General features: G+C 36.8%; 1 protein-coding gene across 1 annotated transcript; it reads right to left on the bottom strand.

Annotated features, from left to right (window-relative positions):
• Window positions 1-2871: 2871 nt before the first annotated feature.
• Window positions 2872-10020, bottom strand: LOC149821198 (ankyrin repeat-containing protein At5g02620-like). The gene is made up of 3 exons (XM_089983837.1): window positions 9598-10020; window positions 8534-8943; window positions 2872-4292 (listed from the first exon to the last, which is right to left on the bottom strand). Exons 1-3 carry the CDS (start codon window positions 9932-9934, stop codon window positions 3423-3425), a joined length of 1617 nt encoding a protein of 538 aa, XP_089839963.1. The 5' UTR covers window positions 9935-10020; the 3' UTR covers window positions 2872-3422.
• Between the last annotated feature and the right edge of the window lie 3294 nt (window positions 10021-13314).

Here is a 13314-nt window from a genome sequence, read left to right as displayed (position 1 = left end):
TATAATGTGTATATAATAGAGAATGAACATGTGTTTCACAAGGTACATATGAATTTCACAACTGGTGATTTTTTGAATCAGGAAGAAATTTTGTAAGGTACATGCAAATTTTAATTTATTTATTTTAATTCAGAAAGAAATTTCACAAGGTGCATGCAATTTTTTGTTCATTCATTTTAAATGAAAAAATGAAATTCACAATGTGCATGCGAATTTTTGTTCATTCTTTTTAAATCACAAAGGAATTTTGCAAGGTACGTGCGAAAATTTGTGAAAGTTCAATATTGTGTAATTTTTTATTAGTATCATACCAATATTACAAAATTCCTTTTTTTTATTTCTTATTCACCTCTACCATTCGTCGAAAAGATCGTTGAAGGGTAGCCAAAATTCAGGGTTTAAGAAAATAGGGCATTCAGATGCAAAAAAGGGTTGAGAAATGAAGCATCATTCTTTCACAAAATGAAGTCGCTCATACATTGCATTTATTTCATTCTTTCACAAAATAAAGATTCTCATACATTACATTCATTCTATTCTTTTAAAGCGAAGTTGCTCATACATTGCTTTAATTTCATTCTTTCATAAAATAAAGTCGTTCATACATTGCATTCATTTTATTCTTTCACAAGAATACTACTTCTCACTTCCTCTTTGATGAGAAAAAAATAGAGTATGTGCATAGGTACCTCCATCTCTTGGGTTTCAAGAATATTGTATATCACTACATTTGATTTTTCTTATTTTACCCATATCACATGATCAAATGCTAATTGTGAATAGGGATAGCAGTGGACCGAGGCGGGTGTAGGGGACAAGCTCTTCACCCTCGATCCATCCCCATGACTAGTTTTGATTTTCACCTCCATCCTTGGTCCATTTCTCGTTTCATGTCCTCCATCCCCACCCCAAACAGGGCGGGTTCAGATGGATCCCAGTTTTCCCACGGTACAAGATTTAAATGGCCCTTTAGATCCATTAGAGGAAGGAGAGAGGAGAGAAAGATGATCCATAACTTACGGTTAGAATATATATATATATATATATATATATATATATATATAGGATGTAAATATCATTTTATAATATAATAAAGATATATTAGTAGTTTCATTAATGGGGATCAGGGATGGGGTGGGGCGGGGGCAAGAGTAAGTTCATTCCCACCTCCATTCCTGCACGGGTTTTGATTTTCACCTCCATCCTTGATCCATTCTCAGTTTCATGTCCTCTATCCTCACCCTAAACGAGGTGGTTTCAGACAAATTTTCATTTTTTTCTCAATCCACTGCCATCTCTAACTGTGAAATACGCCAACTTTGTGTTGATGGAGAGAAAATACATCTATCCAGCTATCACTATTCGTTAAAACGGAGGCCATTCATCGATTCTACATCATCATTATTCATGATGAGAATGGGTTTTTAGATGACAACTTGCGGACTTTGATTTCTTATCCAACTCATACCATAAGATGCGCTTATCGAAAAAACTCAGTTTAGTAAAGTAGAGGCCTTAAGAATGTTGCATATCTCACCCATACCACATGAACGAATACATCGACTCCGTGTGGATGGAGAAATACATCATCATTGTTTCCATTCTCTATGATGAAAATGAGTTGATGATTTCATTTTCTATCTCACTCATACCATAAGATGCCTTTACCGAAAAAACTTGTCGATGATTTTTCACTGATGAAGCGCCACCAATCTTCTCAATGCTGATACTTGGCCTTGAAAAAATGACCATAATTTCTCATTGGTTGGAGACAAAAAAAACCTAGTTTATGTGAAACCCTAGCTTTGCTTTTATACTATGCTCATACGAATTTTTGCAAGAAAAAGAAATTTTGCAATATTTCATGCGATACTCGTATGCAATTTTGCAATTATCAGACTTCTGCAAATTTTATGATTTTCGAAGGTGATCGCACAAAACTTATCACATGTATCAGAAATTGTTTAAACTTTCACAATCTTTTTTAGAAAATTGCAACCTCAGATGTAATTTTGTTAACGAGTTCTGTAGGTCTATTATTTTAGCGTCATGATGTGCGAAAATAAAAAAATCGCACTTGCAAGATCTAAAAGCGTAAAAAAATTGAGAACGTGCGATATTGTTCATTCAGCAGATTTGATAAATTATGAAGCATTTTTTGGAAATGCGTTATTTTTTTCGTATAGTAGTCATTTTCTGAAATTACAAATGGCAATTTATATTATTCTTTTCCCAAGAAATAGACTTTCAAAAATGCAAGTTAAAAAGGCTCAACTAAAGCAGTCAATAGGAAATGTATAGCCCAAATATATTTTACAGATGTGAATATATGTTCATCCATGAGGTTTTCTTCTTGCATAATCAACTATGACACATGTAATGAAGATGGACAGATGCGAATCTCCTCCCATTACTCTTACTGATGAACATCATACCCTGGCCTGTTTGCTTCATGTAGTTTTCATGGGAGATTACTGAGCTAGCATCCCTTTTGCATCATGGTGGAAAGTGACATGATGGCACAAGTGGGCCCCAGTTTTTTCCACCGCATTCTTCTTTATTTAGTGTAAATCCCTTCATACCTTAACACATGAAATGGCTTTCATTGGAAAGTTGAGCCGGCAAGAGTTATTAAAAAACCGTGTCCTTGACCATAAAAGACCCTTCCCTTCCATGGGAATGAAACAAACAGGGACGCTTATGAAGGTACAAGCACCCCAGGCAGAAGAACCGTTGGAAAAATCAGTGTTCCAAAAATTGGTCAAAGGTGCAATGCAAGTGATGCCCATAATGAAATGGTATGGGGCTCCAAGAATCAACCAAGAAGTCTTTGATGTACAAAGCCATTAAACTCTGCAATGGGATACTTTCAACTGTGGTGAAAAACGTAACCAACTTATGCAAAACTAAGTAAAAGAACGACATTTCCTGGTAGTACTAGCAGTAGTGGAAAAAATGGCAGGAACATGTTCTAGGGCTTTAGTGAAGATCAACATGATGCCAAATGCATGCACCTTGGAGAAATAATTGGAGTTCATAGCCATAATCATGACAGTCCCCTTAAGTGTAACATCCACTACAAAAATTGTTGCAGTGCAAGATCTTGATCGTGTTTCAGACAATGCCAAATGTATCCTTAATATCCAAAACAACCAAATCAATAGATATTGGTTAATATTACCCTTTTATCTCAGGAACTTGGTGCTCTTATTACCAAATACTTCATCCCAGTTCATATCTACAAAGCAAAATCCTACTTGATTTCATACTCCATACACATTCCTGCATGTTTCAGGTGCAATCTCATTTACATTTACAATTAACAGATACGGATTATGTGTTAGATAAACTAGCAAAACCCCGTGTGATTTGCAGGTTGATGCCTGAGAGCAGGGAACAATGAATAAAGAGAAAAAGTTTGCTCACAGTGCATATATATTCCTATGGTCGGTTGTCACATACTCTGAATTGGATACATGTGACATTGACCAGGATTTCGACAAACTCAGTGATGACCTCCTGAAGCTCCTGTGGTTGGAAGCATCGAATCGATGCCTGATCACCAAATAAGAGAGTGCCCCCAGTGTCACCATCATTACAAGTGCCCCTATGACTGCTACGGTTATTGCCAACCATATTGAACTGTTTCCCACCACTATGAATGATAAAGCTATAAAAGCAACTGACATCAGCACGCATGCCAACCACATAAGCTTGTTGATCACAGCCATCAACTGTTCCTTGGCCTTCTTTTCTATAACTACCACTGACGTCTGAACCACGACGACTGCCAAAGAAATGAACAATGCAATTGAATCGAATATCAAGAATATCTGAAAGAGGACCTGAGGAGAAATGAAAGCTGCTCCGAGAGAGAATTTTTTGCTCACTTTATTTCTGTCTTCTATATACTGACCAGGCAAAGTGAAAATGGCAGCAAAAGCAACAGTAGCAATGAGAACAGCAACCACCGTAGTGGAGTTTATGGCATTCTTTAGCCCATCAGATTTCAGTTTCTTCAAACCACATGCAACCTGTTGGACCCCTTTTTGTGTTTGAATCTCATGCTCAACCTGTGAGTGGACCCCATGCTTTATATCACTGACAGATTCTTTTAGTTCTCTTGCAGCACTTGGGGGACTAAGGCTTCTTGCATACTCCACACCAGCTTGGCGGAGTATGGATGCAATCTCAAGCTGACTGTTCTTTTCTGCTGTGTCAAGGGCAGTTTCTCCAAACCTATTCACAATTTTGGTATCTATGCCATTGAATTTTAGCAGCATCTTAACTGCCTGCAAAGACAGAGTTTAGTTATAATTTGGTTCAGTGAGTATCAGCACCAAGAAAACTCTAGGCCTTGAAGAAGACTGTGAATGACAAATTCATAGAAAATTCAAGAAATGCTACTAATGTATCTGTTAGGATTTTTCATTCATACACAGTCATGTACCTTTGTGGAATCTCAATTGTGAACTTTTGTATAAAATCTGGTAAATTTATTGGCTGCAGACGATGCTCATCAAATAATAAGAAAAATGTCACACATTCTCCTTTTCTTTGAACAATATCAAATAGCAGAATTACAGATTTGAGCTATTTAATGAAATGGAAATTAAAATATGCCTAGAAATGTAAAATGAAACAGATTAATATATTCAAATTAGACCTAAATTTCAGTGGGGGCATTTACCCTTAACTTGATTCCATGCATAGGAGTGTTAACATCATATACTTTTATAGCAGAAGGTACTTATGCTATGTGCAAGAAGTATTTAATAAATACTAAGATGAAATGGATAATTTCTTGTTCTCATGTACAATTAGTTTAGCAATGCAATGCCAATAGACTGATAGAGAACTGGTCAACAACATTGAAGAAGAAAGTAAATTTCAAACCAGAACCATGAACAGCAAAATGTGGCCAATGGTCCACAATGAACAGTATCAATTACATTGTTGCATATCACAGGATTGAAATGATATACCCTAAAATTTGCATATCATTGCCAATTACCACAACTTTTTCAACTACAAATTCTACAAGGCAACCATTTCCTAATAGGAGTTAGCCCAACTCTGTTATTGGGACCCATAAAGATAGATGGTACCCCTAGGGGGGGCCTCGAGGTACCCCATTCTCGAGGCAGTGTCGAGCTCCTTTCTTTTTTTAATAGATTAAAATGGACTTGATCAAAGTTGACCAAGTTCATTTTTAACAAAAATAACCCTGGGTGCGGGTTGACCGCACCCAAGGTCACATTGACCGCACCGGGTGTCGCACCCACTCGATGCGGGTGCGGCGGCCTCTATGTCGAGTTCATGTGACATAGATCAGTACCAATACTAATACCAGTGTCATATTGTGGTTTTGATAGAAGTAACAATATGTTGTTTACAACTTTCACGCAAAATGGGATGTGAGCAAACCCTTCAATTATCTACAAAAGTATCTTAACTGGTCACCCTGTGATATTTTCACTTCAAACCAACACTTGGTGACTTCCTGTGTCTTGGTGCTTTAATGATGAAGTTTATATGCAAGACTCACTCCAAAAGGCAATATTGGAAGTTATTGGTCACAAACTTGCAATTTTAATCTACTATAGAAGATCATACACATGTTTTTTGTGATAGACTTTCTTCAACTACTTTTCAATTGCATTTTTCACATAATTATCTACATGCACAATATATCTTTACATGTTGGTAAGAACAATTGCATTGAAGTCCTGTCATTTGGCTAACTGATTCAACAACAACAACAACAACAACAACTACGCCTTCATCCCAAAATAATTGGGGTTGGTGATATGAACCAAAAAAGAAAATCATTCTGGGTCTTCCACATGAATCCTTCTCCTCCAATCATTTCTATCCAATGCCATGTCCTCGGTGAGGTTCAAAGCATTCACATCCTTTCCTATCATCTCCATCCAAGTCTTCTTTGGCCTACCCTGACCTCTTTTAACTAATATATTTTTTCATTTCTCCATCCTTCTAACTTGAGCATCATTAGGCCTTCACCGAATATGTCCAAACCACCGTAAACGATTCTCTCTCATCTTATTTTCAATGAATGCAACGCTTACCTTCTTACGTATCTCCTCGTTTCGAATCTTATCTTGATTGTATTTCCACACATCCATCTAAGCATACTCATCTCAGCTACACTCATTTTTTTAATATGATGTCTCTTGGCAACCCAATATTCCGTACCATATAGTAAAGCGGGCCTAATTGTCGTCCTATAAAACTTTCCCTTCAACCGCAATGGCATTCTACGATCGCACAACACTCCAATTACACTTTTCCATTTCATCCACCCAACCTTTATCCTATGATTTACATCTCCATCAATTTCTCCATACTTTTGAATGATAGATCACAAATATTTGAAACAGTCATCCACCGGTATTTCTTGCTCACCAAGTTTCACTACACTCCCATCACTACTTCGTTGCTTACTAAACCGACACTCCATATATTCTGTCTTACTCTTACTCAACTTAAAACATCTTGCTTCCAATGTCTGTCTCCATAATTCTAACTTAGCATTAACCTCAACTCTAGACTCATCAATCAGAACAATATCATCAGCAAACAACATACACCACATCACATTTTCTTGAATTGATCTCGTAAGCTCATCCATCACTATAGCAAATAGGAAAGGGCTTAATGCAGATCCTTGATGTAACCCAACCGTTATAGAAAAATTGGTTGTCATCCCTTCACAAGTGTGGACATTGGTTACTACTCCTTCGTACATATCTTTAATTATACTAATGTACTTGAGAGAAACATTTTTCTTCATCATTGTCCACCAGAGAACATCTCTAGGTACTCTATCGTATGCCTTCTCCAAATCAATAAAAACCATATGCAAATATTTGTTCCTCTCTTTATATCTCTTAATAAGTTGTCTAAGAAGATATATAGCTTCCATAGTTGATCTTTCAGGCATAAAACCAAATTGATTCTCCGATATCATGACAACCTTCCTCAACCTATACTCAATCACCCTCTCTCAAAGTTTCATAGTATGACTCATGAGTTTTATACCACGATAGTTTGTGCAATCCTGTATATCACCCTTATTCTTATATATAGGCACCAAAGTACTCTTCCTCCACTCATTAGGCATCTTATTTGTCCGCCAAATCTTGTTAAAAAAATTTGTTAACCATTCTAAACCTTTCTCACCCAAGCATTTCCAAGCCTTGATAGGTATACCATCTGGGCCAACTGCGCTTCTTGATTTCATTTTTTTCAAAGCCTCTGCAATTTCTTTCTTTTAAATCTTATGCATGAAGTTACAATTCATCTCATGAAAAGGAATGGAGAAGTCTCCAAGATCCTGAGCATGACTTCCATTAAATAGCTTATCAAAATAATATTTCCATCTCTCCTTAATCTTCTCATCTTTGACTAAAATCCTTTGTGTTTCATCTTTGATACATCTAACTATACCCAGATCCCTCGATTTCCTATCTCTCATCTTTGCAAGCCTATAAATATCCTTTTTGCCCTCTTTGGTATCCAACTTGTCATAAACCTCCTTATATACCTTATCCCTCGCGTTTCAAACTACTTTTTTAGCTTCCTTCTTTGTTATCATATACTTCTCCAAATTCTCATTATCACAACTCTTAGATTTTTATAACACTCTCTTTTAACCTTAATAGCTAATTTGACATCTCTGTTCCACCATGATGTATCCTTACCTAGCGGTGCACTGCCTTTAGACTCACCCAATACCTCCTTAGCCACCTTTCTCATGCCACCCGCTATCTTATTCCACATTGATTCTGAATCCTCCTCGAGACACCAATCAGCTTCCTTAACTACCTGCTCTACAAACATTCTGATTAATAGAATAAAAAGTTTTTTGATGATCAAAATGAAGCAATCAAGGTCCACAAATAAGTATGATGCATTGCACAAGCAACTATCCACACAATTCACTATCCAAGTTCTAGCTACATGCAGGGTTCAACAGAAATTTAAGCTGTGAATGGTGGAAATAGTAAAGGTTCACCAAAGCTAATGAACGCATCTATTCGATTACTAGTCAACTTACCATTTTCCTTTGAACTTCAAATCTTAATCACATAAAGCTTTTTCTTTTACCAGTCACTTGGCAAAAGTATGGAATGGAAGGGAAGATCAAAGACAGGTTTCCAGTAAGCCAACTCATAAATACACAGGATCTATATTGTATGGCTATAAATTTTAATATCCTTTCACTTCCGTTACTGCTTCAGATTCAAAAACCAACACATGGCAATCTGTCACCATAAATAAACAGTATCTTTTTTTTATTACCTACAACTTCTAATTAAGGAAGCATGTAAGTTTAATTAATAAACTTGCAACTTAAATTTCATAAACCTGAAAATCTGGTTCTATTTGAATTGATGTTGTTTCATTGATTTCATTCCTTATCCCTAAAATACAGCTACAAAATCAATAAATACATTACCCACCAACATCATCAATGAATCCAGTATGAAAAGTTTTAAAAGCACTGCACCTCAGCACGGCCTTTCTGTGTTGCAATATGCAATGCCGTGCTTCCCTTCTTGTCCACTGCATTAATCAGGGGAGCTCCAAACATCAGCAATTCCTCCACCACCTCAAGGGTTTGTCCCTTTACTGCCATGTGAAGTGCTGTCTGCCCTTTGTTATCATTCCTCATAACAACCTCAGAATCCTTTCTTACTAGAGCTGTGACAACTTCCAGGTGTCCATTTCTAGCAGCAGAATGCAGCGGAGTTTTACCATTGTTTTTTGCAATCTTCACAAGCCCCTCATCTGCTTCTAGTAACAAATTTACAATCTCTGCATGACCCTGGGTTGCGGCAGTATGTAGTGCTGTAGTATTTGAAAAATCAACAGTCTTTGCCAGTTCTGGCAGGGCTCTCAATAGCTCCTCCACCATGTCTGCATTATAGCAGTTTCAGCATTATATAAGGCCCTCGATGGTTAAGAAAATGCCTGTTTTGCTAAATATTTGAAAATTTTAGCAATAATATCTATCAAAAGGAATAGATTGCGTAACAAAATATAGCAGCAAACACAAACATATACATTTAAACGAAGAAATTTTTACCCCCGGAACAACTAAAACAACAAATACACTAGGAGAAAAAAACACTGGCATTACTAAGCATAAAAGCAATCTTATGAAGTATAAAAGATTCACTAGAATCAAAATTAGAGAACCAACACAGTTACCAGGCAAATAAACAACAAAGATATTTCCTTTTGCAATATAAATTGAGAAAGAGCATTAATTATGCAGTGGGTCATCTTCTATTCAACCAGCATTACAAATGCACAGAAACTTTTTTTTTTATCAAGAAAACCCACTTGCAGGATACTAAAACATAACATACAACATACACCACATATCCGACAAACTACTAAAACCCGATAGGAAAAAGAAAAAGAAGAACAGGTGTTCATTAATAAACGCACCTTAATCACTACAGAAACAAAATTAAAATGGCAAAGCAGCTATAAGTATCAAAATTTCCCTTGAAAATATGTCATTTTTTTTAAACAACAATCTACCAACTGATCAAGATCACTTACCAATATCTCCCCGTTTTGCGGCTATGTGAAAAGCGTCATACCCATTTTTATCTCTGATCCCAGCACACCCAACATCCACAAACTTCAGAAACTCCTTCACCAAATCAAGATGACCATATTCAGCAGCAACAAAGAAGGCGGTCTCCCCTGCCTGGTTCTGCCTACAGAGAATATCATCCAGAGCGGCACGATCACCACAGCCGCCAACAATCTGGTTAACCGCAACGACGTCCCCCGCCCTCGCAGCCGAATGCAGGGGCGTGTCGTCGCGCTTGCCCGTGAGCTGCTTGGTCATCTTCTTCCTCCGGAAGCTCTGCAGACTCTTCAGAGGCTCCATTCATTCGACCAAAAGAAAGAAGAAGAAAACAGAAGACCAATATCGAAAATGGCCGAATTCTCTTGTGGGTGCTCTCCTTTTCTATCCATCGTTTATGGGCAACCAAAGCAGCCATAGCCGCCTCACCTACGTTGGGGCTTCTCGTATTACTCAAGGGATGGGGCCCATTACTAGTGGCTGTCACTGTTCCTCCATTTGTTTCATATGGTATTATTCGCGAATGAACGTCTATTATGAAAAGGGCCGAATTCCCGATTTTTTGTGATAGTTGGGGGGCAGCGCCCCCGATTTTTTTTTTTTTTTTGAGATAAAATAAAAAATAGCTACAATTATTAATAAAAATCTATTTCATATGGACAAATCAAACTATTTGCTGCAGTCAAGGCCGGGTTAGGACTGGGTTAAAAAAATGGATAAAAATCTATTTCATATGGAATCAGGACTGGGCTAGGACTGGGCTTTTTAATTTTTTTTTTAAATTGTTTCGGGAGCCCAGCTCCGTCTCTGCTGGCGAGGGCGGGCACCTGCCTGTGTTGGATCTGACCCGGTTCTACGGCCACTATAATTTTTTATTAATAATTATAGCCATTTTTTATTTTGTCTAATTTTTTTTTTTCGGGGGTGCTGCCTATCACACAAATTTTTTTTTTTTTGTTACACCCCTTCCCCCCCCCTCACATGAATCCTAGTGTACCCACCCCACCCCCACCTCACATGAATCCTAGCTAAGCCCCTGGTTCAAACCTAGGTGGAATCAGACTTAGATCAGATTTTTGGGTATGATATGGGTCTGGACTCGAGTTTAATTAGGTTCGCAAATTTAATCAGATCCATTATAAGAAAAATCATACACGGACCTGATAAGAACTGCATGAACCATACCTGGTAAAACCATATTTTTATCATTTTTATATTGAAAAATTGCTGGTATTAATCCAAACTCTGGTCTGGTATAAAATTTTACAATCTATACCCGGGTCTATATATTTACCGGACTTTCAAGTTCAAACCCGAGTCTTAATCGGGTCCTTTTATTTATCACCTTATCCAGACCCTATAAAATTTGGTTAGGGTTGGGTCAGGCCCATTGACAACCCTAATCCCGGAGGAGTTTTGAGGGACGGGAGTTCTGTCTCTCTCCCCTGGATGTCAGATAATGGGTATCTTAGTAGAGATTTTATTTTTTATTTTTTGAAGGAATGGAAAAGTTGGGTATCTCAGTACAGTTGAAAGGCTTGAGTACTAGATTTTGGTACCAATGTGAAAGGATAAATGAGAATAGGGGTGGTCTTTGGGCTGGCTTGGGCCCGTTTAGAGTTTAGCCCATTGGGCTTTAAGTGAGTTTGGCCCGGAGATGGGTCAGCCCATTTACTAATGGGCTGGGCTTTGGACCGATTTTTAATGGCTTCGGGTTTGAAGAGCAGCTCATGACACGGCTCGGCCTAAACATAACTAATTAGTGCAACTAATTAGGTAAAAAAATAAATAATTAACAAGTTTTCAAGTACTCAACTAATTATCTTTTTAGTTTTCATAAAATTAATGCAATTAATTAAGTAAATAATAATAGTTACTTTTATAAAGAAAATTTCATTAAGGGGTCAACGGTCAACCTTTTGCACTCAAATTTAAATATGAGCCATACTTTTTGGAAATTGTAAATATGAGCCAAACTTTTATTCAAAATAGTCAAGTAGGGGACCTCAGGTCAACATCTATCATCTTGGAAAGCATAATTCTTTTTTTATTTTTGTTAATGTCTCTTAAAAATAAAAATAAAAAAATACTTAATTAAACTGAGAAACAAATATCGCAGGACAATGGTGTACATTTTGCTGATGTATGTGAGTGGGAGCAACAAATATCGCAGCTTCAACCAAATGCAGATTCTTTATCTGTTGGGGACTCTTCGAGAGATGCAGTCATGTGTCCCATTTCAAACCTCAAGAACATTCAAGCTTGACGTTGTCAGGATGAGATTAAATGAAGACAAAGATCACGAATTTGTTGGCTTCAAAGTGGTGAACAAAATAGCAATTTTTTTTTTTTTATCTTAGGGGTCTCTCATTACTACAATATGTGGATGACGTCCTCCTCTTTGGTTTGGCTAACCCAATACAATTAGTTCGAGTTTGGTTGCTCCTAAAAGCTTTTAAGATGGTATCTGGTCTTACAATTAGTTAAGATAAGTGTAAGCTAGTTGTTGTCAATGCGCCTCCTCGATATGTTCGCCTTGCAGTAATCCTTTTTGGTGATCAAAACTCGTCCCTCCCCTTGGATTACTTGGGCCTAAAAATTCTGCACAAAAGGCGTTCGCAAGATATGTGGCTTGCCCTTGAAGAAAAGGTTCGTGGTAGAATTAAAACTTGGCATGTGTTATATCTTTCTAGTCTCACATTGCATCATATTGCTATTTTTCATCTCTCGAAGCAGTTCAAATCGAGACTAATTTCATTTTTCTTGAAATTCCTTTAGGATGGAAGGGCCCCCACCAAGGTTCTTGTCAATTCTAGTGCTAATTATGCAAGGAGTGAGATTAAGTGCATGTGATTTTCTCATAACTGCAATGATTTCTTGAAAATATCTATTCAAATGACAAAATTTTTCAATGAAAGAGGCAATCCTTTTAAAAAATTTGTTTTTTTTGGATTTTCAAGAATTTTTAAATTTTTTAGATTTTTGGATTTTTCAAGATTTTTTTAATTTTTTTTTACTTTTCAAATGACTATTCACAAAGACATTCATACAAATTATTCATATTCTCAAAAGATATGAGAATGATGAATGCACTATATGGTGCAGTTTTATCTCTTGTGATTCTCTAACCCGATGCAGAGAACATGGTGCACTTTGGATCTGCCCTGACAATAAACATTAAGTGTTGTGAGGATGGATCCATGATATTTTTTCCATATTCTTATTTTGTCTTCCTCTTTTCCAACCTCAATCTTTTAAAGGATTTGGACTTTGGCTCCACTATTGCTCCAGATGTGACTCTGTAAAATGAAAGATGATGTTGATCTTCCATATTACTGAAAATATTTGTTGATCTTTTAGCTCTCTTGATCTAGCATAGACTTGTTTTGTATAGTGCAAGTTGCAGGTGATTCCTTCACTATATTCAATATTTGTGGTCGAAGCTCAGATTGAGCTTGCAAAAATTTTGGTTTTTCCTTGGACACTGCTTAAGGTTTAGGTTGAGATCATAAGACTAAGGAATAACATGAGCATAAGCATGCCAATGCTACATCCTTTTTCAACAAATTTTGAACTATCTTGAGAAACCTCATTAGTAGAATTTTCTTCTTTCTCAAGAGAAACATGAAGAATTTTGACTTTTTGAGAAATCTCATCAGTTGAATTTTCTTCTTCCTCAAGAG

This window comes from Nuphar pumila, chromosome 12 (assembly GCF_984573655.1).
Source record: "Nuphar pumila chromosome 12, dmNupPumi1.hap1.1, whole genome shotgun sequence".
NCBI lineage: Eukaryota > Viridiplantae > Streptophyta > Magnoliopsida > Nymphaeales > Nymphaeaceae > Nuphar > Nuphar pumila.
The sequence above is the reverse complement of the archived record's forward strand: the minus strand, read 5'-3'. Positions and strand labels throughout refer to the sequence as shown.

What these genes read in the sequence shown, in the direction of transcription:
- LOC149821198 (XM_089983837.1), bottom strand. Translation starts at nt 9,934, where the DNA reads ATGGAGCCTCTGAAGAGTCTGCAGAGCTTCCGGAGGAAGAAGATGACC. An exon ending in CGCAAAACGGGGAGATATTG is followed by an intron (nt 8,944 to 9,597) that starts GTAAGTGATCTT and finishes GCTATAATGCAG; the next exon opens with ACATGGTGGAGGAGCTATTG. An exon ending in CACAGAAAGGCCGTGCTGAG is followed by an intron (nt 4,293 to 8,533) that starts GTGCAGTGCTTT and finishes CTGTCTTTGCAG; the next exon opens with GCAGTTAAGATGCTGCTAAA.